This window comes from Echinops telfairi, unplaced genomic scaffold (genome assembly GCF_000313985.2).
Source record: "Echinops telfairi isolate 266 unplaced genomic scaffold, ASM31398v2 ScPeMD7_7424;HRSCAF=8462, whole genome shotgun sequence".
In the NCBI taxonomy this organism is placed as follows: Eukaryota; Metazoa; Chordata; class Mammalia; order Afrosoricida; family Tenrecidae; genus Echinops; species Echinops telfairi.
The window spans coordinates 15896716-15922054 of NW_022111324.1; the positions used below are offsets into that span (position 1 = coordinate 15896716).

The 25339-nt window shown below is 48.0% G+C and overlaps 1 protein-coding gene across 1 annotated transcript in view; it reads right to left on the reverse strand.

Moving 5' to 3' along the window:
- The window catches only part of TNR (tenascin R), an 87172-nt gene that overhangs the window by 60731 nt on the left and 1102 nt on the right, over window positions 1–25339 (reverse strand). Inside the window, exons 2-7 of the mRNA XM_004706817.2 lie at window positions 23409–23970; window positions 20518–20994; window positions 13679–13942; window positions 10761–10876; window positions 8124–8274; window positions 3407–3676 (exon numbers count right to left, since the gene is read on the reverse strand). Of these exons, the coding sequence (XP_004706874.1) occupies window positions 3407–3676; window positions 8124–8274; window positions 10761–10876; window positions 13679–13942; window positions 20518–20994; window positions 23409–23907 (1777 nt within the window). The 5' untranslated portion in view covers window positions 23908–23970. The remainder of the gene's footprint in view (window positions 1–3406; window positions 3677–8123; window positions 8275–10760; window positions 10877–13678; window positions 13943–20517; window positions 20995–23408; window positions 23971–25339) is intronic.

Sequence of the window (25339 nt, forward strand, 5' to 3'; positions counted from 1 at the left end):
ACTTACAGAAAAGCCCTCTGATGGAGAAAGTGCCCCAAGAGCCCATCGCCGGACTGGGCAGTTGGAAAGTGGCCTTTCAGTTTCCTTGGCCAGTTTCTGTCCTACCCCTGGCCTACCCATGTTCCAGACAGGGGTCTTTTCTTTTCCAGCGCAGATATTCCCCTCGCCGGGCAGGAAGCAGATTTCTGTCTTAATTGCCTGTGCAATTAGCGTGCTCCTAGGGTTGACGCCATCACCTGGAAAAGCACTTTGGCTAATTTGAATTTAAGAGGCGTTCTGAAATGACAGAGGACCCTATCGCGAGGGTCCAGGCACCCTCTCATCACTCAAGTGGCAGCTGCCAACCGCAGGCTTGGGCTGGAGAGTGTCTGCAAAGCCATCCACAGCTCCCCACGCCCCTGGAGTGGTCGGGAGTGGGGCCGGGGTGCAGGCACAGGCTGCGGAAGAAGGCAGCTGCCAACAGCTGTCAGGCCACCAGGCAACCGGAAACAGAGCCACATCGGCCTGCACTGAAACTCAGGGAGCTCCCTTCCGCGGCGGACCGATGTCATTGTCTTGATTGGAATTTTCCTGGGCCACCAGCCAACCCTACTTCCATCTTGCCGGCCTAAGCACCAAGAAGGTGCTTTTCACCAGGCTGCTGGAGAGCCCCGCCTTCCTTACTTGCTTCCACAAGCTCCTTATCAGAGCAAAGCACAAAGAAACGACTCCACGAACCAATGCTGCCTTGAAATCCAGGCAAGAACGCAGGCGTGGAGGCCCACGGGGGTACCACCATCCTGAGCGCGCTGTGCGTGGGGAGGGTGGGAGGAAAGAATGACCTGGGGGTAAACCAAGCAGGCACACTGCGCGTGCGCCTTGCTCATAGTTGGCTCTGAAGGCTGTTGGCAAAGGGCGGGAGGAGAAGGGAAGAGAAATGGGCCAATGTGCTTCCGTTTTCCGTCACTAGCCAGTTGGCCTTGCGGGATGGACTCACGGTGTCAGGGTAGACCTGTGCTCCCAGGGGTTTCAGCGCCTGCTTTTTTCAGAACAGGCCTGTGAGCCTTTCTTCCCAGGTTTGGGTTGGCTTGGATCCTTTGGTTCCCAGCCTGTTACCTTTTTGCACCACCCAGGGATGCTACTCAATCCCTGGAGATCCCAGACTTGTTCCGTAGAAACATCTGACCCACACCCCCTGGTGGTGAAAGCGAGAAACTTAAAAGGGCTCCTTTCAGAATCAAACTCTCTCGTGCATTATGCCAGTGTCTGCACTTGACTCTCTTTCCCAGCGAGTCTATACATTTTTATGGGAATAAGCTGACCAACGACTAGCCCACACTATGCTCCTAGGCTTCCTGGCTTCCTTCCCTCTCTGGTTTCCTTTCTGTGTGAAGACAGCCCTATTGCAACACTCCTGGTCTCTCTGTTTTGTCTTACACAGGGGATTACTGGGGCTTAATCTATGGTGAATTCTGCAGCAGGACCTAAACCCTGCCTGTCTCTCTTCCCCTCTCCCATGGGAGCAGACAGCCCCCAGGGGTCAAGTCTTCTGCGTGCCCCTCATACTGAAAATCCCACCTGAGTGGCCTCATAACTTTATCTAGATCAGCGGTTCTCAACCTGTGGGTCACCCCCTTTGGGGGTCAAACGACCCTTTCGCAGGGCTCTCCAGATTCATAAGTGGCAACGAAAATACTGTTATGGTTGGGGTCACCACAGCATGAGGACCTGTCTGAAAGGGTCACCGCCTTAGGAAGGCTGGTCTAGATGGAGAGGCTTGCCCACGTCCACAGGGCTCTCTTGCTGGGTAGTGGTGGTGGTTTTAGGTGCTGTGGAGTAGATTTTGACTCCTCATGACCCCATATGACAGAATAGAACTGTCCCCATGGGTGAGTCTATAGACGGGGCTTAGTTTGTGAGCCCATCTGGCTCTCACACTAAGCTGCTTACTCCACACTGTTGGGGGAGGGGCATGCTTGGCTCCACCTGTCTTGCTGTTGTCAATGTTACGTGCCATCAAGTCAGCTCTGACGCATAGCAGTTCCGTGTACAACAGACCAGAACACTGCTCCGTCTGGGCCATCCTCACAACGGTTGCTAGAGGTGAGCCATGGCTGCAGCCCCTGTGTCAATCCCACTCATTGAGGGCTTTCCTCTTTTGTTGCTGCCCCCCTCCTTTATGAATCCTGTGTCCTTCCCACGGAACTGGTCTCTCCTGACAACGTATTCAAGCTCATGAGACAAAGTCTCCTCATCCTTGCTTCTAAGGAGCATTTTGATCGTACTTCTTCCAAGACAGATCTATCCATCTTAATTTTCACTTTATTTTTGAATTGGTTTGAAATGCAGATGGAGAAGAGGGATGCTAATTACTGGGCTTCCTTAAGTCCTGCAGCGCACCTCTCCTTAACAGGCTCAACCCAGCGTAGGAAGAATTGATCCCCCTCTCTACTCTAGGCAGGAAGCCGTTGGTCAGTAGATCTGGCATGTGTTCACAGTTTCCTTTAGTCCCTGGAGCAACATCACTAGATTTATGATTTCCCAAGATAAAGAAGCTGAGTGGGAGAATCTGGGTTAGATAGGGATTCACTCTCACTGGCAGGTTGACCTCATGAGAGTAGCCAGGAAACCTGTCCTTGGGAGGGGCTCTGTCCTCCTTGCGCACCCACTGACTAGCCTGGTGACTTCTATAAGCGAGCAAGTCACTCTGAGGTCTGCCCTTTCTTGACTGGTAGTGAGCCCTTTCAAATCCCAAAGGCCTTGGAAAGAGAAAGGTGGGGAGGGGAGTGATAGCAAAGCAGAGGGTCTATCTGCAGACCTGACTCCACTGATGGCCTTGGGGAAACAGGTCTCCCGCTGAGTCGGATGGTTCATGTTTTCAGCTGGGCGGATGCGCCACAAACCCTCAGTATAGCTGGACAGGTTATGCTTTGCACAATTCCCGGGGGCACCATCATGGTACGACATAAATGGTCATTATAAATTCATACAGTCCTTACCATGATATCTAGTACAGTAATAAAGTATCTTGAGGCGGGGCCTCCCTTCTGAGCTCTCACAAAACTGCCATTTGTATTAGCAACATGAATGCTTAAATGTCTTCAGGACATGCCTTTCAGGTCACAGCAGAGAAGCCCGAGACCCTAAGGGAGAAGAGACTTCTACCAGGTCCCAGAGTAGCTGGTGGCCGAGGGAAGGTCCGAACCTCGTCTTCCATGCTGTGGATGCCCAGCTCTTTCCGTGCTGCTGTGACATGCATATCACCAGAAGGCCCCCAAACTTCCCAGTTCCTTCTGGCAGCATTGGGGACAACATCCATGCCCAAGTAGACTTCACCTCCCTCGCTTCCTTTCCCCTAGCCATGGGAACACCACCAGTTGCCTCCACCCTCTCTCTGCCCTGTGCTTCTCCCCCATCTTAGTCTTACCTGTTGTAAACTGGGTGGTCATGGGATCGCTCTCATTGGCCCCTCGGACCGCACTGACCGACACCTCATAGCGAGAGCCAGGCCGCAGGGCCTGCACCGAATATTGGCTCAGCGGGGGTTGCAACCGGAAGGTGGTCTTCCCACCTTCTCCGCCCACCAAGCCATATTTCAAGAGAATGAAATCGACTTTGGCTCGAGGCGGGGTCCATTCCACAAAAGCCACGGTGTCGGAGACATCTCGGACCAGGATCTGCGTGGGCCCGTCAATAACTGAACGAGAAGAATCGAACAGAACAGAGTTTGATTGAGAAATAAGCTTTCAGCCTCAGTTCCTGCCTCTCCTCCTTCCTGTCAAAGAGAGGATAGGACTTGTTGCTCCACTTTACAAAGGGGGGAAATGAGCCCCCGGAGATTAAGTTTCTTTCCCAAGGACACACAGCTTGACAACAGGGGAACCCAGGCTGAGCTACCACACCTCCAGTGTTCCGGTTAGCCCCACGCTTGTTAGCCATTTGTGTCAAGTCTTTGTTGAGGCCCAAATGTGTGTCTGGCTTTGAGGATCCACCAGACAGTCCATGACCTTCCAATATATTTTTTCTTGTGTATCAGCGGGTTTAAGTAGGTTTTTCTTCTTCATTACTACCAAATGTTGACTGAGACCAAACCAAGCCAGGCCTCACTGCCATTGAGTCAATGAAGATTCACAGCGACCCCTGCTGTGGGCTCCTGAGCTTGTAACTGTTCATCGGCGTAGAACGCCCGTCTTTCTCCCAAGGAGCAGCGGATGGTTTTGAACTGCTGATCATTTGGATCTCAGCCCAATGGGAACTGCTACACCACCAGAGGTTTATGTTTGTTTGTTTGTGTTTTAACTATTTCACCTTTCGGATGTTTACTCTGTCCTCAGAATGGATGGCTCCTGGAGGACTATCTCAGACTGCCCGGTAGCTCGCGTTCTCGTCACTTTCTGTTCCGGGACCAGCCTGGTCTTCTCTCCGGAGCGGCTTACAAGTTTGGGGCTGGCACCAGTCAACATGGAAAACACCAGGCCATTTTGGTGCCCCCTGGGTAGAAATGGAAAAGAAGTCCCAGGTTTTATAGTTGGGGCAGGAATGCGATCAAACAGGAGCCCTGGCGGCAGAGTGGCTCCTCCTCGGGTTACGGTCTGCAGGGTCGGCAGTTTGAAACCACCAGCAGCTCTGTGGGAGAGACTGGGCTCTCTACGCCTGCTGACAGTTAGTCTCAGAAACGCACAGGGGACCGGTTGCTAGGAGCCAGCATTGACTCAATGGCAGCGAGTTTGTTTTTTGTGGTTGAAGGCGACCAAGGCGAACACATCCCCGGGCTATCTTGTCAGCATGCTGCCTTGGGGGATCTTAGAAGACTTGGGCCCGTTTCGTTCAGTGTCATTGAATGATGAAATGGAAGAAATGGGCTCCTAGCTGCTGTGCACATAGGATGCCCGGCACACAGTAGGCATTCAGCATGTGAGAGTTGAACGCATGAAAGAGTAGATGCTCTTCTATGAGGAGTCTCTTGGAGGGGGAGGGGAGTTGTTATCAAAAGGCAAAGGTCCCAATAAGTCTTTTGTCCTTCAACTCTTTAAGTCAGAAGAACCCCATCATAATGGAATGGCCATCCCGGAATGTGATTATGGAGGGCAGAGGGCGCTGGCTGCGGGAGGTCTTGTCATTTGCCTTCACAGAGTGGCCTGCCAGGAAGAAGCTTTCTGAGAGCCCGAGCAGGGCTCTGAGCTGTGCAGGGGGCGGGGATTTGGTGTAGGTCAGACCTTAGCAGAAGGAAGTAATTAAACAGTCATTTCCTAAAAACAGCCGACAGGGGTGGGAGCCTGCCACCCTTCCTGTAGCCACCCCTGGGTCCTGCCCTTTGGTTGGCAGTGATGTCCTGCTGCAGACAAGGAGGCACCCGCTTGCTTTCTTTCAGTGTAGGCCCTGACTTCTGAACAAATGCAAGTCCTGCTCAGAAAGCTAACTGGAATGAAGTTGTTCTTTCCATTTCCTCCTGACTGCACACAGGCCAAAATAGTCACTGGAAAAGGTTTGCTTTCCCCCCCTTTTGTCTGTGTTTCTTTCCTTTTCTTTCTTCATTGGAAAGAAAATCCTGCCCAAGCTTACCATGCAGTTCTAGATCTGGAACTTTTCATTTTCACTTCCAGCAGCTTCCAAACCAAAAAGTACTGTGAATTTTATTAGGTTGTGGTTTGACCAGAAGAGGAGAGCAGGGCTGGACTCCCTGGAGAAGTCCTCCCAACATGGGGGAGGAAGAGCGTTAGACAACTGTGTGTCCTCCTCTGCCCTCCCTTGAACTTCTCCTTCTCCGCACGACTTCTTAATATCAAGCTACAGGGATGGCTGGGAGATTCGGAAACCATGATACATCAAAAGAGAAGAATGTGCGTTCCCAAATGTCATCTCTTCAGGTTCAGCAGTCACTGTGGCGGACTGAGGGGTGGGCAGCATCTGGGGAAAACCTTGGGGCATTGATGACATCTGGAAAGATCCTCCTCAACACTGGAGCTGTCACGGCCACTAACCTTTCTGATATAAACATTTTGGAGTAGAACAGTAACTTTCTAGCTTTTTTTTTGCTTCTTGATGCATTAAAAACAAACCCCCCAAAACAAATTCCTCAATGCCTTTACAAATACAGAACAGACAGAAGTGGACTTCCCTGGGTAGATGGACCCCAGGGCTCCAAGGAACACATACCAACACCACAATCAATGTCGACCGATGTTTCCTAGACGGAACCTAAACCTCATCACCTGATGCTCTTTAGTTGGAAGCCAAGTCAATGCACGGACCACCAATCCATAAACATGGTGTCATTACATAGCATTGGGGTTTCCTTCTCTGGCCGACTCCGCTTTTTCTCCTGGGCTCAAGGGGGCCTTCCTTGATTGTCAAGTTCTATTTAGGAAAAATAAAGCGGTACCAATGTGCATCCATCTCAGTTTCCGTTATTGATGTGGAAAGTTGTTTCACCGCTGAGATTCAGATTGTCCATCAATAAAATAATGACCAAGGATGATAACAGATGCCATTCACAACTTTGGAAAAAAAATTGTAAAAAAATTTTTGAAAAAAAGTCTTGGTGAGGATGCATATGTGTGTGCGAGTGCTCACGCACACACACATGTAGATGCACATTATAATTGCTCATTTCAGAATTGAAACTAAACATCCTTTGCTAGCTAAGGAAATAACAAGGTAAAAACACTATCCATTTGCTGAATCATGAATGAGATGAACTGTGGGGAAGAAAGAGTCATTAACCTAAGCTCTTACCTGGAACATTGCCTAACCTACACCTACTGATTGATTGTAAATGATCTGGCTCCTGCTTTCACTTCTAAGTGTGTTCTCTGGGAATAGGTGCAATTACCAAGTGTCGGGCTCTCACTCTCATCAGCATAGTATTCATCATGTGTATCCTTAAATCACCTCAACAAACAAGGGGTTATTGTTCCTCATTATTGTTCTTTATAAAAATATTTTTACTGGCGTATACTCCACATAGCATACAATTTAATTGTGAAATCACATAAAGAAGGTTTGTGCAACCATCACCACAATCCATTTCAAAATATTTTCTTCTCGTCTAATTGTTATTAGTTCCTTATTTTCTCCCATTCTCCTCTGCCATGCCCCTACACAATTATCCATCCAGTTATTGTCTCTACAGTTATACGTACTTTGGATTTCATATACAGAAAACCATACAAAACACAAGCAGAACCCAAACAAACAACAAAAATCTAACAACTGGACAAGACATAGAAAAGCCTCAATTATAAAGATACCAGGAAATATTAAAAACTGAAACGACTTTAACAAGGAGTCAAAAGGGAGATCAAATGATAAGGATTCACATTTTAACCCATATACACCTGTCAAATTGAGTTTGCAATGCTCCGTCTGATAGCAAAGCTATTCACATCCCTGGACTGTGGTCAGAGGGAATTCAATGGAGGCTTAATCCATGTGGGGATTCTGCAAATGGGTTTTGGGTTTCCACCTTCATCTATAGCCTTCTGCAAACCAGATGTTCACAATTTAAACTCTGATACTAGTCCCTCCTTTGCATTCGGATTTTACTATTTACAATCTTTGGATCACACAGGCTGGTGTGCTTCTTCCATGTGGATTTAGTTGATAGTCTCACTTAGATAGCTACTTGTTTGAAGACCAGCCTTTAACAACCCCACATGCTATTCTTTCTGATAGTCGTCTATCTGAAACCAGATAGCCACCTGGTTTCTTCCCCACACTTTGCTATAGCACCCATATCTTCAGTGATTTCTTCGTGGAGGCGAGCATTGATCAGGGCCAGTTCCTCTTTATTGTTCTTGGATGAGGCTGAGTTCTCATGTCACTGTCCCAAATATGATAATAGGCAATTAACTCTTGCTGGGTTCCAAAGTTCATGACTCTAGGGATTGACACACGAGGCCTATGATGAGTAAAAGCAGATGAATTACACTGGAGTAGGCACTTCCAGGTATCTGTGCTTTCAAGGGGAACAAGTAGGGAAGATGCTCAATTTAGCCGTTGTCAGAGTAGCTCCATCCCCAGAGTACCTCTCAGACCTGAGAGGAATCTTAGGACTCATTTGTCCTTCTACTTCTTGGCAGGTTCTGCAGTTCTGTGTTGTGAGTGAGCCAATAGACAACAACAAGATGAGCTAGCACACTCACCAGTGGAGACGCTGGCTGAAGTTGGAGGGCTTCGGGCTTGCTCTTTCAGTGCTACCACATTGACAGTGTACTCCTCCCCAGGCTTCAGTCCCGTCTGGTTGAAGGAAGTAACATCACTGGGGAGCTGGGCAATCACCCCTCCTTCGTTGTTCTGGCAGACAGGAGGAAGAGAAAAGCAGAGAAAGTAAAAGAGACCATCAGCGGGAGAGAGGTTTGATGAGAAAGGTGGAGGCCTGGGGCACTGACTGGGATTACGAATTAAAAAGGGGCATGCCTGTTTCTTCCATGCTGCGGGTCTGGGGCCAGGAACAATTCCCAAGAAGTGCAGTATCATTACCACCACTTTATGAGGGTTTGGCAAGTGGAGAACACATTTTGGAGAACATTTCTTTGGCCTCTCGAGTTTGTTGAGTTTGCCAATTAAAAAAAATTAGTTATGAGGTGATGCAGATTGCTGAAGATGAAATGTCTCATGGTTATGGTTAACATCCATCAGCTATTTTTCTTTCGGCATGTCTCTTGATAAGTAATGCCCCCTGGCTGTTAGGAAAAGTAGAACTGTGAGTGCATGTGTGCGAATATCTTTATAGACACATACATGACATTTCTTGTTTTATTTTTGGTTATATTTGGGGTTTCTCATGGTCTAACCTTGGGCAAATCTATCAAATTTTATTCCTCCTCCCACTCCCCCACCCCCGCTGATAAGTTAGGGCTTAGTGTCACATTGACTGTGGCATACAAAGGGAAGGAGAAGGAAGCAGGGGACAGAGAATCGGAGAGAGGACAAAAAGGCTGACGGAAAGGGAAATGGAAGACCATCTGATGATGTTGGGTTCAGGTGAACTTTTTGAGGTGTGTCCCTGGAAATGGAGGAGACAGGAGGGACCTTTCATTGGCATGCCCTTCTCCCCTATTCTCTGCTCTCTGTTCCTGTCACCTCAAGTCCCCTGTGTGTAATTTATAGTCATACTCTTATCAACCAGCCTGATAGTTGTTCCCCAGGGGCCTCAACCTACTGATCAAGAACTGTTTCTCTGTGTGGCCCTGTGATGAACCTTGGTCTGCCCTGGCCATTCCATCTCCTAGTCAGCTTTACACATTGGACGTAAAACAGGAAACCACCATAGTATTGGTCTCTTTCTACTTGTGTGTGTGATATGATTGTTTCTGCCATGTTATATGTTATAAACCCAGTTGCTTGCCTGGCTTTGTTGGTCATTTCAACTAAGATACTATGGGAGACACTGGGTGGTCCCAACGGTAGAGTGGTCACCTATTAGCTGAAAGGTCTCCGTGAGTCAGCATGGACTCGCTGGCAACTAGCAACAAGAACTCATGTTTAGAACATATTTGTAGAGGATGTTTGTTTACAGGGATCTGGCTTGTCCTGGTTGAGTGGACCAGGTTCTTCATGAAAGGATGGATTCTCACCATAAGCTGTGTGACAACATTTAAGTTGTCTATTTTGTAAACTAAACCAAACTAAACTAAGTGGTTATGATCAGAACTAAACTAAACTAGACTAGGTGCAAAATAAGGTGCAAAACACATTCTCAGAGCTTGAAGGTCTTTTGTAGCTCCTACAGTCCACGACTCTAAACATTTTGCAGCAAAAGGGGTGGTAAAATTACACTCCTATTAGCCAAAACGATGCCATCAGTAATTAACGATGACTTAAGTCTGACAAATGACTGCTGAAAGGGGCATCTTTGATACTGAAGGATGAAGACACGAGTACAAAGTGACCCGCAGGCAGGAGACAGGGAGAAAGAACCGGGGAAGGTCAACACATGCAAACTCGATGGGCACTTCCGGTAACTTGGAAAAGTTAATTTTGGGATTAGCGAAGTAAAAGACTTTTCTTTTAAAGAGTAGAAAGGATTCTGAGCATAATTTTTAACCCAAAGACTCGCAACTTAATTGATTCTATGAGTTTTCTCTCAACCGATTAAGTGCTTTGTGTTATGCCTCTAAGCATTAAGAGATGGAAATGTTGCAAAAAGTGGGCTCTGGGGGCAACTGTCTATAACAGAATGGGGCAATCATTCGGTCCCATTTTTCTTAGACCCTCAAGGTAAGCCCCAGCCTTTTGGGAGTCTGGCCTTCAGCTGGCTACAATCACAGCGAGGCAGACTGGGGTTTTAGGGCAGTGACCTGTGGAACTGACAGCTGCTTCCTAAATCCTGGTGCTACTCAAGACCAGCTGCTGGGTTTGAGGTCACTTTTATTAGTCAGTCATCACCACATCTTTTTGAAAGAAATGTCCTCTAGCTCAGGAAACGCCACTGCCCTCTCAAGGGAATTATTGTTGGTGGACGCCATCACGTCAATATTCTACGTATAGCAATCCCATGCGACAGAGTAGAACTGCTCCCACAGGGTTTTCTAGGCTGTAGATTTTTATGAAAGCAAATAGCCAGGCCTTTCTTCCTTGGAGCCACTGGGTGAGGTTGAACGCCCAAGCTATCCATTCTCAGCCAAGCACTTAACTACTGTGCGACTAGGCACATGGTGACTTTCTTAATGCCATAAAGGGAGCCATTAGATAGCACCATCCTGGCTGCTCCTCATTCCAAGTTGGGCGTACAGATCCTCCAAGCGCGTCTGGCAGGCTGGCTCAGGGGTGGGTGTTACCTTTGGGATGAAGCTGATCTCCCAGCCATCGAAGGAGAATGCGAAGGGCTCCCACTGCACCTCCACGGTCGTTTCGGTGATCCTCTTGAATTGTAGCCCTTGAGGCGTGGAGAGATCTGGAATACAGCAATGTTAGTGACAAGGTCAGGGCTGTCCCCAGCAGGCACAAAGAGCATCACCTTGTTGAAGTCCCTCCATACCATGGCTGTGGAACGAAGTGGTGGGCGGAACCCCCATCTTATTCTGAATGTAAGGAACCCGTTCCTGTGGCTCGGTGCTCAGGGTTGGTAGAACCAAGGAGCGAACTTAACAAACCCAATCGAAGGCACCGGTTTTAAGCCTTCCTATTACAGAACGGGTTAACATTAATATGAAAAATGTATTCATATGACCGATGGAGTAATCTTGGGATTTAACATGCCACCTTCCTTCAGAGAACTTGAACATGGTCTGAGGAGGCTTCCCAAGAGGCAAGGTCATGTCCAGCACCTGTGGTCTCATTCCATGCACGGGAAAGGGGCGGGGGCCCAGAGAGTTGGCTACAGTGTAGAGCAAGCCATCATCTGGATTAAGACTGGGATGCTTTTTTTGAGGAGCTGATGTGCATTAAGAGCATTTTGCTGAGTTTGGAAATCCAAGCCTTGGCTGATCGGGGGTTTCGTTCCCTGTACACAGGCGCATTAAAGGGACACACAGAGGACAGTAGCAGATGTTTGAGTGTTTGCGCTCTCCTCCCCTCCCCTCCAATTGCTCCTTTCCTCCCCTTCGCTGGTTCTTCTCCCCCTCATCGTCTTTGCCTCATGTTTCTTATTTTTCCTTCTTTTTTCTTCATCTCTCTTTCCGCCCCTAACCCTTCCTGCCCACCCCCACCACACATACACAGATACATACACATACACGTACACATGCACAGGTTTTGTGAGGTGGAAGTATGCTTGTCCGGATGGAGTTCCAATTACCAGCCCTGAGGTATGATAGCATGCCTTTTCTCAGTCCCGCAGGGAGCCTGTTCTCATTGTAGCTTCACCTCTCCTGGGATATTCCCATTGGAAAGCTGACAGATTCTCATCCCTCCTGTATGGAAGCTTCCTGGTGCTTTTTGGAAGAAAGGTGGGGCTGAGTGGGAACTCAAGTGGAAGGCTGTTAGGTGAGTTTGCATGATTTTGCCCCTGTCACCTGGGAGCTTGCTGGAGGGGGTGCCCTGAATTGGCAGCATACACGCCACCGGAGGTGGAAACCTCATCACTGCCTTTGACTGTAGATCAGAGCGGAGAATTTGGGAGTGAGGCTTGGCCCTTGCGGGGGTGGCTTATCCAGGACAAGGTGGGAAAAACAGTAGATGGTGACCTGCCTCCACACACAATCCTAGTAGATCCTTCAATCCAGTTTCAGGCACCAGAGGATTAAAAAAAAAAATCAAACATAAACAGAGTTAATTATAGACATGTTGTCAGACATTCATAGGCAAGGTCCAATATGATAACTGGATTTTTGCCTCCTGGAAAGCAAGGGGCAAAATGGTGTCTCAAATTCTTCCCTCTCTGCCTGACCCTATCTAGAGGAAGTATCCCACAACCCCAAGTCAAATTCTGGGGCCTCTACGAAGCTTTCAACAGCCCACTCTGCCTGGGCTGGGCTGTCTCTTTTCTGAATGCTGCTGGCATTTGTGATTATAAATCATCTCTCCATTGGAGACTTTTATAAGATGGGCTCAGGTCCCTTAGCGTATATTTCCATTTGCTGACCCCGGAGCTTTGTGAATGCTACGGGGCTTATGGCCCCGTGGTCCCTTCTTGTTCCTGCTTCCTGTCACTGCTGAAGCTCTGTCACTCGTTGTCGTTCACCTCCTCTAGAAGGACTCTTCTTTCTTCCCTTATTTCCCTCCCCCCAGGCTTCCTGCCTCCATATGGCATGCGGGCATTTGGGTAGACGGCAGACAGGGCAGTAGGTTTGGGGGCATGAGGTCCTAGGGGCGTCCACACATCGCACAGTTCTGTGGGGTGAATGTCTTTGCACATCCTCCCTCCTCTGATATTTGAAATGCCTAAGTGATACAGGCTCCACAGAACAATGTCAGAACGCCAAAATGTAGAAAGAGATAAAAAGACTGCTGTCCTGCTTTTTTCTCATTCCACTTTCTGACGTTGTCGGGGTTAGTAATTAGTATGAAAGTTTTGTTATTTTTCTGCACACCCATAAACCTATCCGAAGTCCACAGGCTCATGTGTAGGGGCTTTCCCCTCGTGTTAAAACAAGAGAAACTGTCCATTTTCTTAAGGAGGACAGTTTAGCTTGCCTTCTGGCTCTCTTTCTATTTCTCCTTTGCCCATCGCATTTTTCTAAACTGTGTTCTGGAACCTGAAACTTTAGGGTCAAAAGGACTATTCACAATACCAACAAAAATGAATTTTTTTTTTAAAAAAAGGGCTGCCAAGATATTTTGCTCAAAAAAATACCCTGAAGAAATTATGCTATTTCTGGTTTTTATGTTAAGATTCAGCCCACCCCACCCCCCACCCCCAACCTCTGCAATGTGTAGCCGACCATTTAGCATTTGCTCGTTACATGTCGGGTTTCCCATCTCCAGGCTCTGAATGCTTAACGAGGGCGAATGTCCGGCTAAGTGTCATACTTCAGTTGGTTTCTAATCAGAGTCTAGATGATAACTCAATTATCAGAGCTCTTTTTGTGCTTTGCCACTCTAATGTATGGGGGCTGCTGAATTTGGAAGCTTTTAAAGTCAGAAGGTTTGTTTGTTTGTTTTCCTAAGTGGGTCCCTTCCGAAGCCTTCCCCCTCAAACGTGGTGACGTGGCAGGCATCCCTGAAGAATTAAGAAAAGCCACCCCTCTCATGAATGCCCATGATCTCATGTGAGGGAAAAGAAAAAAAATGCAGCAGGAAGGGGAATGGTACGTACGGGTGGCCACCTTGGCAGTGATGGGAAGGCTGAGGATGTTGCTAATGACAGTGTAGACGCTGATGTTGTAGGTGAGACCTGGCTCCAGCTCCGTGACGGTGACACCACTCCAATCTCCAGGCACCCGCTGCTGGAGCTGGAGGCCCCCCCGGGTCATCGGCTGGTAAGAGATCACATATTCCGTCACTGCCATCGGCCCGTCCCATTCCAGCTCAATGGACCTGTCGCTGATACCAGCCACTCGCAAGTCCTCTGGAGGGGCAACTACCAGGAGGCAACACACAGATAGCATGAGCTCAGAGGACTGCCCTCCCAGCTTGGACTTCTGCACATCTCGTCCCACATGCCCGGTCTCTGGCTTCTGCTGGGCTCAGTGGCCTTGAGGACTTAGTAAGTCCCTTTGCTGGAAGGATCCCATCTTTCCCTCACCGCCATGGGGTCCCAGGCTAGTGATGTGCTGGGACCATCGCCTAAGGGCTCATGAAAACTGAATGTTAAAATTTTAGGGCTTTTACAAGCTGGCTGTTAAACACTGCTGTTGTCCTTAAAGATGACATCATATGCACCTAGAACTGATTCCATTAGAAACCAAGATAAAAGACTCAGAACTCGTCACTTCCAAAAAAGCTCACTGAAACGGACGAGTATCTGTGTGGGGGAGAGGCGAAGTCACTGTGTGCTCCTGCACACCCCCCTCCGCTCCATTCTCGATGACGTCGGATTGGCAGCATGGCGTTGACAGTGGAGGAAGTGTTTGCACAACAGAAATTGGTGAATGCTGCAAATTAGAGTGTTTTTATGCTCTCGTCTTTGTAGAACCAGCTGTTTGTATTTAATAGCACACCGCTGGCCATGATTTTGGGTAGATGGAAATAAAGGGGAATTCTTTGTTACCTTGTTGAAGCCCCAGTGGCACAATGGTTAAAGTGCTCTGCTGATAATGCAAAGGTTTTGCTTAGAACCCACAGCTGCTCTGAGAGGGAAGGATCTGCTTCTGCAACGTGCGACAACGCTGGAAACCCCATGGGGCAGTTCTACTCTGGGGCCACTGAGTCAGAATGGACACATCGGCTATTTTATTAAGTTTAAGAAGCCCAAACCGGAAATCCTTTATGCCCTGGCCTGATCAAGATGGCCGATAGCCTCTTATGGTAGCATTTTCCCTTTTAAAAGGAGATTGCTTAAGTTTTGAAAGAAATGTAATGTGGGTTCCATTCGTTTTTGATCTTGGGATCAGCTTTGACCAGCTTTGATACTGGGAGCAATGACAAAGAATCATTGTTGAGGGCTTTGCTTTTCGCTCTTGCCTGACTTCTCAAATCCCACTCAAAGAGTTTCTGAAGCTGGAGCCTCATGGACATAACCTTTTATTCTAACCCTGACCTTTGCCAGCAGTGTCCATCTCAAATAATCGAAACCTTAGGATGAATTAGGAAGCGAATTCAAGTGCGTCTATAATTGGACCTGCCTAGATCAAATGAAAGATTAGGTTCAACATTTGAATGGTCATATTTAATGTATATGTTTTTATGGAGTGGGGCTTCAGTTAGTTTAACAATTGTCACCAGCTTCTCTTCTGGGTAGTCTCACTTGTTCACCATTATCACCACTAACCCACTTGTTCACCATCTAGTAGGACTAGATAGGACAGGTCTTTCCACAGATCCCTGGGAGTGGAGAGTGCACCCCCACATCCCCAGAAAAGACAGAAATGGAGAGCTCTTCAACTAATCCCTGATCAGGGATAGGAAATGAGGAACATCTATTATTAGTGTGTTAGAATTTTCTTTGGGTGCTCTTGCCCCCAACTATTTGTTAGCTAGAACAGTCTAGGAAGCAGCGTTTCCTATGATTAAAGATGCCACATGCTGACTAGAATATGCCATTCAAAATTTAGTTTCTTTCATTTACAAAACAGAATAGGTTTAAGTAAACTTAAATGCACAGCTTTTGTAAGTTTGCATCATTTAAAAGACTCATATTATGAAAGCTTAGAACTGCAGTAGGAACCCTTGGGACAGTCTGGATGCACACAAAAGGGCTCGTGGACCAAGGGAAGTAGAATAAATATAATCTGCTGGTAGGTTGCATAATTTTATTGAACATTTGTAACAGGCACACGGTTTTACAATCCACACTCCTAAGTGGATGATCTCATTTCATCCTTGCACCAAGACCATGGGATGGGTCTGATTTTTACTCTTATTTGACAGAAAGGATCCTTGGTAGCGCAGTGAGTCACATGCTGGGTGATAACCACTAGGCAAGCATTTCAAACCCACCGGTCACTCCACAGGAGAAAGAGAGGCTGTCTGCTCCTATAAAGATTGATAGCCTTGGAAAACCTATTTAGTGTCACCACCAGTTGGCATTGACTTGATGTCAGTGGGTGTGGTTCTTATTTTATAGAGAAGGAAGTTGAGTCCTATAGCCCCAATCATAGGATCTAGGGCTTCAACCTAGGCAGAATGACTCTACAACTTCTTAGCCATTACAGGATGCAGTTTTACATTTATATAGCCCCTCATAGTCTATTAAGCCATGTTTGTACATACCATCTAACTAGAAGTTAACAAGGAGATCTTTTAAGTAGTCCAGTCAATTGCGTAGATAAAATAATTCTAATTTTACACTGGGGAAATGGAGTCCTTGATAAAGGGACTTTCCAGAACTCTGGGAGTCAGATCCCAGTGGGGGTGACTCTCCAACCCAGATCTTCTAAGTGCCATTTTCTGGCCCCCCCAATTTGCAGAGCAGACCACAGACTGTGTCAGATGTTTGATTTAATTTGTAAGCAGTCCTCCAGACTAAGCAACATTAGGAAATAATTTGACCAGCTTAGAGCATGTGGGAGCATGTGATTCCCAGGCTGGGGCTTTTCCTAAGGAAAAGACACCTCTTTTGAAAACACAAACAAAAACAGTGGTTCACCAGGGCTTGCCTAGTGTGATTGAACACTGACTTCTGCCGTTACAGTGACAGAAATGGCCACCCCCAATACCAAGCCTCTCATCCACTCTTATGGCAGCTGGATCAAGTCGGCGTATTCCCTTTTGATTGCTTCTTCCCAGAAAACAAAGCTAATAGGTGATCTGAGCAGAGACTTCTGTCCTTTTGAAGTAAAAAAGAAGTGCATAAAGTGGTTTTTAGTTTGGCTTGAGAACCTAGTGCTAACCGCTATCTTTGCTCATGGCGGGAGTGCTCTTGGGAGCCATACCTGCAGGAAACGGCCATCACAATGTGCCCTGTCACTCACTGGTAGCTGTGCCTATTGGATCCAGGGGCACGGGTGGTTGAAATTCTCCTTTTCCACTCAGGAGACTGGGGTTTGATTTGACAGCATTTTGTTCTGTTGTGCGTGGGGGCCAAGACCGGCATACATTGAGTGATCGTAATCCTTATAGCACTAAATAATATTGAACTACAAATCAAATTATCAAAGAACCAAAAGCCTTGAGTCCATGCATTTACGGGGTACAGGAGGATTCTTAATCTTAATCTCTTTGCGGCTCCAACTTTGAAAATCTGGAAAGAGCCCATTGGCTTAAACAGAAAACAATTGCATTGTGTCGTGAGGCCTCCACGTTGCTAATCTGCAAAGATGTCACGTCGTGGACTCACTGGAGTTGCACAACTTCTGCCCTTGTGTGGTGGAAACCGTTGGAATTAGTGCTCTGATGCGCTTTCTCCAAAGAGCCCGTGAGTTCAGTTCAAAGGGCAGTGGGCTGGAGGCAGTCCTGGCAGCGACTGACAGAGATGAATGTCCACAGGTCTGACAGGAAGTCCAGGGAACAGGTTTTTGGATTGTCCCAAGGCCAGTCCCACGGTTCTTTTATCCTGCTGACTGGCCAGGACTTTGGGCTGGTGCACTGGCCAGCTCCCACACTGACCACCTTTAATGGGCAGAGGTGGACAACTGGTTTAATGTGTGTCTCTATCTCTTTTCTAACATGGAGTTTTTTTTTTTTTAAAATATCATTAGACAAGGTTCAGCTTTCATATCAAAAGACCATTTTATAAAAATGCGTGTGGCTGTGGCTTTTAACACTTTTATTTTTTTTCCAATTCTCTTCTACTCAGCATCAAGAGAGGATTAAAGTGTGCTGGAAGCAGGTAGGAGATCAGGGCTCTCATTTTTGCTTCACCATTAATTAGCCTGTCTGGCTACCGGGGGTGGGGGTGGGGGATCTCTGTCTCTCTGGGCTGCTGCTCTTTAAATTTGTAAAACGAAAAGCCCATAGTAGCTTATTTCTAAGGCCTGTTTTCAAAGCTCACATGTATGATGTTTTTGTTCTGCTATATTTACATAGGGAGAGAGAGAGCTGGAATGGCTGACATTGTGTCCCATTGCCCATGATGAACAAAGATCAAGGCTAGGGGTCAAACGAAGTGGCCTTGCCAGCACTGTTCAATTACGTTTAAGCTCAAGAGTCCGAGGGCCATCAGCACGAAATCCACACAGTGGGCAGCTATTTCCCATGCCCTTGCCAAAGAGAGGAGAACGACCTGTGAGGCAGTCTGTTTTGTGGCTCCCCATGCCTTCTCCATTCATCTGCCCCCTTCTCTCTCCTCTCCTCACTCTTGTAGGCAAGGGGAGTGGTAGCATTGTAGTGTGTACATCTGGCCAGAAATGTCAAACAGTGAATAAATAGCTCCCTCTCCTTCAGCCTTCTTCCAGAGAGCAAGCAAAGTAGCACTTTGGATAATGACCTGGATACTTCTCGGATAGAAACCTGTGGTCCTTGGTTTGAAAGGCAAGCATTAAGAGTTGCACCTCCTGCAATAAATGGTGGCCCCAGGGTTGCTATAGAAACAGATGGAGATTATGCAGCTGTCCTTCCCCATACACTTTGAGAGTCTGTAAAGTAATTCAGCTGGGCCTACAGGAGTCTTCCTCGAACAGCACAGAAGTGTCATTTTGGGGGTGACTTGTGTTCCTGCTTTGGACTTGACCCAGTTGGAGCTACATTAGCACCTGCGGAAGGGCCCCTGGTGGCTCAGTGTTGATGGTGGGCTCTGATCCACAAGGTCCGTTGTTGAAAACCACCAGCCACTTCATGGAAGAAAGACATGATAGTCTACTCTCATAAAGGGTTACAGGGAAGTTCTACCCTGTCCTATTGGGTCGCAATGAGTCAGCACTGCCCAATGGCAGTGACTTTGAGGTTGCTGAGTTTTGAGTCATCTCTGAGGTGACCCTCAGGGTTTATTTGCATCTCTGTTTCCACTCTAGATCAAATCCAAATCAGGGTTCTGTTTGCAAATGGATCCACCGCCCTAGAAAATTGGGTAAAACAACATGGTAGATAGGCTCAGCCTAACAATGAATGACCGACTTTGCTGAATGCCCCCCCCCCCCAACAGATGTGGCCCCAAATTATCCTTAGCTTTCTCCAGTTGAGGACTCAGATAGTCTCTCGGGACTAGCTCACCTTCTGAGTGGGAATTCACAGTGCTCTTCAGCCGGCTTCTCCAGTAACAGCCTACTGACTTTGGATTCAGAAACAATAATGCTTAATATCTGCTTAGATTTCCCATTGGGACAATGGGTATGATAACTATGTTTTTAGAAAGATACTTCAATTCCACATATAAAAGGTTAAAGGAGGTAATTGCATACGGCAACAACCACCACCAAAGCCCTTACGGACCATTTGTTTCCCCCCCTAAGAAAAGCGTTATTTTCTAAAAAAAAGAAAAATATGGTTTTAAAAAGTCAAAAACAGGTACTAAGGAATCCTGGTGGTAATGTCAGTTAAAAAACAACAACAAACCGCATTATTGCTATGATTCTCTTCACTGTTGCCTTTGATGTCGTGGGGAGCATTTAACTTGAAGTCACACGTGTAGCAACCTTGTCTTTGGCTAGTCGGCCAGCCAAGTAGAAACCGCTGGTGGCTTAGAAGAGCAGAAGCCTGGAGAAGCCGTCCTCCCCTGTCTTTTCTCCTCAGCGTATGTCAGAAGGCTGATCAGAACATTCCCAGAATCCCTCACCCAGAAGGTCTATTCGTGATTTTGTTTGTTGTCCTTTGAAAGATTAAACATCTTCCCAGGGGGCACCGTGAGCTTACTGTGACCGACTAAAGCCTAGATGGTAAGGGGATCAATTGCTTAATCTGTTTTGTTCAAGACACAAACAGATGTATCAGCGACGGGCATTGAATTGTCAGAAGAGGATGAGCAAGAATGAAATGATGAAAATAATATGATTTTAGAGGGGGAGAACTCATCAGTGACAGATTGGTACCTTCCTCTCTTTGACTCAAACCTCCGTTTTAGGACTGTGCTTTGGCACCCGTTTCCCCCAGTGTAGACCATCTCGGGCGCTGGTCCAATGTGCTATAAAATCGCTGGGAACAAGGTGAGTCATGTCCTTTTAACAATCGGTCCTAATTGTGCGGATTCGAGTCCCTGCTTGATGCTTTTACTGCTTTATTCCCGTTTATATTTCACTTCTGGCCTGCAGGTGCTTTCTCCATGTGGACACACTGGCTGATCTCAATCTGTAAGTTCCAAGCGAACCAGAGCGCCTCACAGACCACCCACTGTCTCACACGCAGCAGCCTCCCTGCATGGAGCACAGCGGCAGACGAGGGAGGGGATTTGGGGCAGGCAGAGTGCTCAAAGTCCTGCTGAGGTACAGAAAGGGCTCACATCAGCTTGACCTTGACCCTGTCTGGACCCCCAGAAGCGCAGTGGAAAGTGACCGTCCCCACCACAGCCCTTGTTCCAGTGCTTCCTGAGCTGAGGCTCTTCTCATCCCGGCCCTGCCCTTCCCCACCTCCAGTTGGCTGGCTGGGCCTCCCTCGCCAAGCACCCCAGAGAGTTCCCCTGCCTACCTGCGGAGCAGTCGGGCCCATGGTAGCCCTCTTCACAGAAGCAGAGACCCTCCTGGCAGTGCCCTCGCCCACTGCAGGCGTTCAGACACCGCCTCTGGCTGCAGTCCTCGCCAACGTAGCCCTCCGGGCATAAGCAGGTGCCATTGGTACATGTGCCCTTCCCCGAGCAGTCCCCGGGGCATCTCAGCTCGCTGCAGTCCTCGCCTGTGTAGGCCTCTTCACAGACACACTCCCCATCCACGCAAAGCCCTCGGGAGCTGCAGTCAGTTGGGCAGCGGAGCTCCGAGCAGTCGTCGCCGCTGTAGTCACTGTCACAGATGCACTGGCCGTCCACGCACACGCCCCGGCTGGAGCAGCCCAGGGGGCAGGAGGGCTCTGAGCAGTTCTTGCCAATCCAGCCTTCGTGGCAGATGCAGCCACAGGACTCGAGGCTAAAGTTACCGTGGCCGCTGCAGTGAGGGATATAGTCCAGTTGTCCTGGAATGGTCAAGGAGAAGGTCAGAGGGCAGTAGGAGCCATCCCCTGTGGATTGGTGCATGCAGAGGGTTGGGGGAGACCTCCCCCCCACTCCCTGATCAGGTCTGTGTGTTGGGAGCTAAGTTGGGTATAGATTCCATTTAAGAAGTAGCCTTTCACCAAATAAATATGGGCTCTCTGCACCTCGCATTGAGTTGGGGCAACGGTGAAGGGGGAGCTCACTCTCCTGGTATCTTAGATTGGGGCTCTCTAGAAGTAGATATTAGATGAGAATCCGAGGAAGTGACTTATTGGAGACCATTCGCAAGGGAACACAAAACCAACCCAAAATTGACAGGGAAAGAAGTCGGGCAGATTGGGAATGCCTCAGCCAGGATGCATTGTGGGAGAAAGTCCCTTGGAAGGTAACTTGGGGCCATTCTCACAGGGGCCTCTGGAAACACCATCCACAGGTGTTGACTGTGGGAGTGAAAGGGACCAAAGGGTCGTGGAGTGAGCAGCGGCAGAGCCTGCCTCACAGAAGGTCCCGGGTTACACTCACACCCTACTGCATCTCCTTCCTGCCTCCTGGCTTAACACTGCCCGTTCATCAGAACTCAGCGCCCGAATCACTGCAAAGGCTCTTAGAGCCTTGGTCTCATTTAGCTACTGTTGACGGGGGTCCCTTGAGAACTCCATACCTATCTTTGTTAACTAGATTTGCTCATTGATCTGCCTCGCACGATTCAGACAAACTTATTAAAGAAATACAAACCGAGTACCTGCTTGGCATCCTTCTCTGTACTTGGTCCTGAGATAGGAAGACAAGTGAGCTATTGAGTTATATCCTTGTTGAATTTTCCCGCTTACTACTGCCCCTCCCCCCAGTGGCCTGAAAGGATACAACACTGATATTGCTCAACATAACTCTTCTCTGTAGATTGGTATCGTGTTTGCCAAGGAGCCTGGCAGGCGGCTGGTAAAAGCCCATATATGGAAGCCACCTGACTTCATAGGCAGCAAAGTGCTCTCATCCACGGAAGGGCATGACATGTCTTGTTCTCCTGCTCCATTACAAAGGCGGACTGGCCTGACAGTTCTCACTGGGGAACAAGACACTCAACAACTGGACTCTCTCCTCTGGTCTTCAGGTCGTTTTTCAATGGCTTTGCTTAATGGGGTGGACCAGGAGGTGGGAAGAACCCATGAAACATTTCCCTACTCAAAGTTGGCTCCTAATCTTGGCATCTCAGGGTGAATGTATTCTGATAGCTCTGGACAGGCTGGTGTCCCAGGTTCTGTTGAAATGCCAACTTTGCCACCCCCTACATTCATTCTGTGAGAGGCTCGAGGTGTTGCAGGGGTGAAAGCTGGAACCCAGCGCAGTAAGACAAACGCCTCACTGAAAAACGGAATTGAACGAATCTAACATCCCATTTTTGGGTGAGAAAAGCTGAAGGCCCTGAAGGAGGCAGATTCAGTTGCTGCTCCCTGGTGGGCCAACGAAGGCAACTCTTTCTTGTACTTCTGTGGTGCCAAGAAACCACTCTCTTCTGAATAGATGCTTTTATATTTCAGTAACTCTCCCACCATTTTTGTACATGGGGACAGGAGGGTAGCTTATTTAGGCCACCAAGTTAGTGGGGCGCAGAGTCAGGGTGTGAACTTGAGAAGCCTGTCTCTGAAGACGTAACTGTTTATCATCAATAGGTAGAGATAATAATTCATAAGTATGACTGGTTAACGGGTAGGTAAGGCTGGAGGAAAATCCTCTGAGCATCCAGTCTTTTGTCAGGGTAGGTGTTGGATAAGCTCTGTGCATGCATTCATGTGAATATGTGCACATGGTATGTGTGATCATGTGTGTGCATGCATGTGCACATGTATATGTGTGTGGTGAGGCTGGGGAGAAACCTTTTGTCTGGCTGGAGAAGATGGGGACAGCTCCTCTGAGACCTTAATGACTATCATTTACAGAGATGGAAAAGAGGCTGCGATTGACTGAACAGAGAGCCTGCATTCTCTAGTTCCCTCAGGTTAACATGGATAGATACCAATTCAGCAGCCTGTGAGAACCAAAGATGAATGAAGACAGACATCAAATCCCCACTCGCCACAGAAGTTGCTCTGCTGAACCGATGTACCATTCCCTGACTCATTCTCCCCAAATCAGGTTAATGTATTTCAAACTGCCTCAGCCGTGCTGAGAATCCCTGGACGGAACCCCTTGGGAAGGAGCATATTTAGATCTTAGAGAGGGAGCTACAGACTAAGGCACTTTTTTTTTTCTGCACGGATTATGAGAAGAGTTGCCGAGTTTCTTGGTGAATGCATTGCTTGCTCTCCTTCTTGCTCCCTCCCTGCTCTGCACCTTCTCTCTCCTCCTGAGACCAGGGCTGCAAGTGCCCCCTGCCAGCCTCCAAGAGACACTCTACCTGTGGCCGCACTTTCTTGACAGCAGTTGGTGTTGCACTGACCCCGTAGCATGGACACCTCTCGCTCCAGCATCTCGATTCGGCTCAGCAGCTCCTGCAGCACCTGCGTGGAGCCAGCGCATGGGCAGGCCTTTTTGGGAAGGTTGATCCTGTGAGTGAAGGTGACCTGGCTCTCATGGTCGGAGGTCTGGCCTGTGTACTCAGCCAGAGCCTCGTCTTCAGCACTCAGCTCCTGCTCGGCAGAGGCCTCAAACCCTGAGGAGCAAAGGCTGTCCAGGGGCACGTTGATGTTGTACACATGGTTGAAAACCATGGGCTGGTCTTTGCCGGTGGTGTTATAATTGGCCACACTGCCTTCCTCTTCTGTCGCCTGTCTCCGGACTCGTTCTGTGGTGACTTCCAGTTGACATTCTGAAGGCTTGAGCATGGAGCCCAGAAGGATCAAGTTGACACCAAGAAGCATGTTCTTCAGAACCACGGTTTCTCCGTCTGCCCCCATCCTTTTAGCCAGCGCACCAGGTTCAAGACCAGCCTGCAACACACAGCATGGAGTTGTGGGAATCTGAAAGAGAAACCAAGGAACAAGAGAATCTCTGAGATCTAGCACGATGGTTCTACTCCATGCCACAAAGCCAAAAATAGACAGCTAAGGATTTTCAAGCTGAGGACAATGGTAGAATTCTCACCTTGCAAGCAGGAGACATGAACTTCATTCCTAGCCAATAGCCTGGGTGACCATCACCTGTCTGTTGGTGGGGCTTTGCATTTTGCTATGATACTGCACTTGTTTCAGTGGGATTTTCAGATTAAGGGAGACTAGAGAGAAAGGCTTAGTGATCTACTTCCAAAAATTGACCAATGAAAAGCTTAAGGGTCCAATGGTCCAATTTGCAATCAATTGTGGGGCTGGTGCAGACATCACTGTAAGCTGGGACAGCTGACCACAACCACAAAGATCTTCAGGGGTGGAGGTTGAGAAGAAAGGTCACACCAGGGTCATAAAACCCCACGACTGTGAGCCCTAGAGAGATGGAACTCTGAAAATGACCATTGCTTCTACAGAAGGCCATTTGTTTCCTGAAAAGTCATATCTAACGAACCAGTGATTCCAGCCAAGAGAACACACAGCTCTTGCCTGGAGCTCGGTGCATAGGGTTTCTTCTGTGGCGCGCTCAGGACTCCCTTTCACTTCTGACTGAGAATTAGGATGAGAATCAGGTGAAGCTTCTGTTGTCCCCTCACATTGCTCCAAATCTTTACTCCTACCAGATGGTCCAAAATAAAACTTATTCGTAAACTCCTCTGACCTCATCTATTCCATACAGGTGGCTTTTAGAATAACCAACCAGGCAGACAATGTAATTCCAGGTCATCATGGTGGCTCATAATCCCGGGGTACATATGTGATCATCTGGGAACTGTGTGAGCGGAACATCTCTCAGTCTTCTCAGTGGTGTAATCTCAGTGCTCCATGACCACAGGGTGTCTGTCTTTCAAGGTCCTGTTTAAATGGCTACAATAATGAATTGGCTCCTTTGCTGGCTACCAAGTCACCAAGAACCACGGGGCACAATGTATTCATGATAGAGAGCAGGGGTCCTCAAACTACGGCCCGAGGGCCACAAGCAACCCACCAAGGGGCATTTATCGGGCCCACCGGGTGTTTTTGCCCCATTCTTTTTCTTTCAAAATTAGATATGTGCAGTGTGCATAGGAATTTGTTCATAGTTTTTTCTTAAAACTATAGTGCGGTCCTCCAACACTCTGAGGGACAGAGAACTGGCCCCTGTTTAAAAAGTTTGAGGACCCTGATAACGTGTCAGAAATGATATTCTTTTTAAATTCCGTATGGATAAGAGAAAAGCTCACTAACTTTGGTCCTAGAGGTAGTGTTAGAGCAGTGGTTCTCAACCTTCCTAATGCGTGACCCT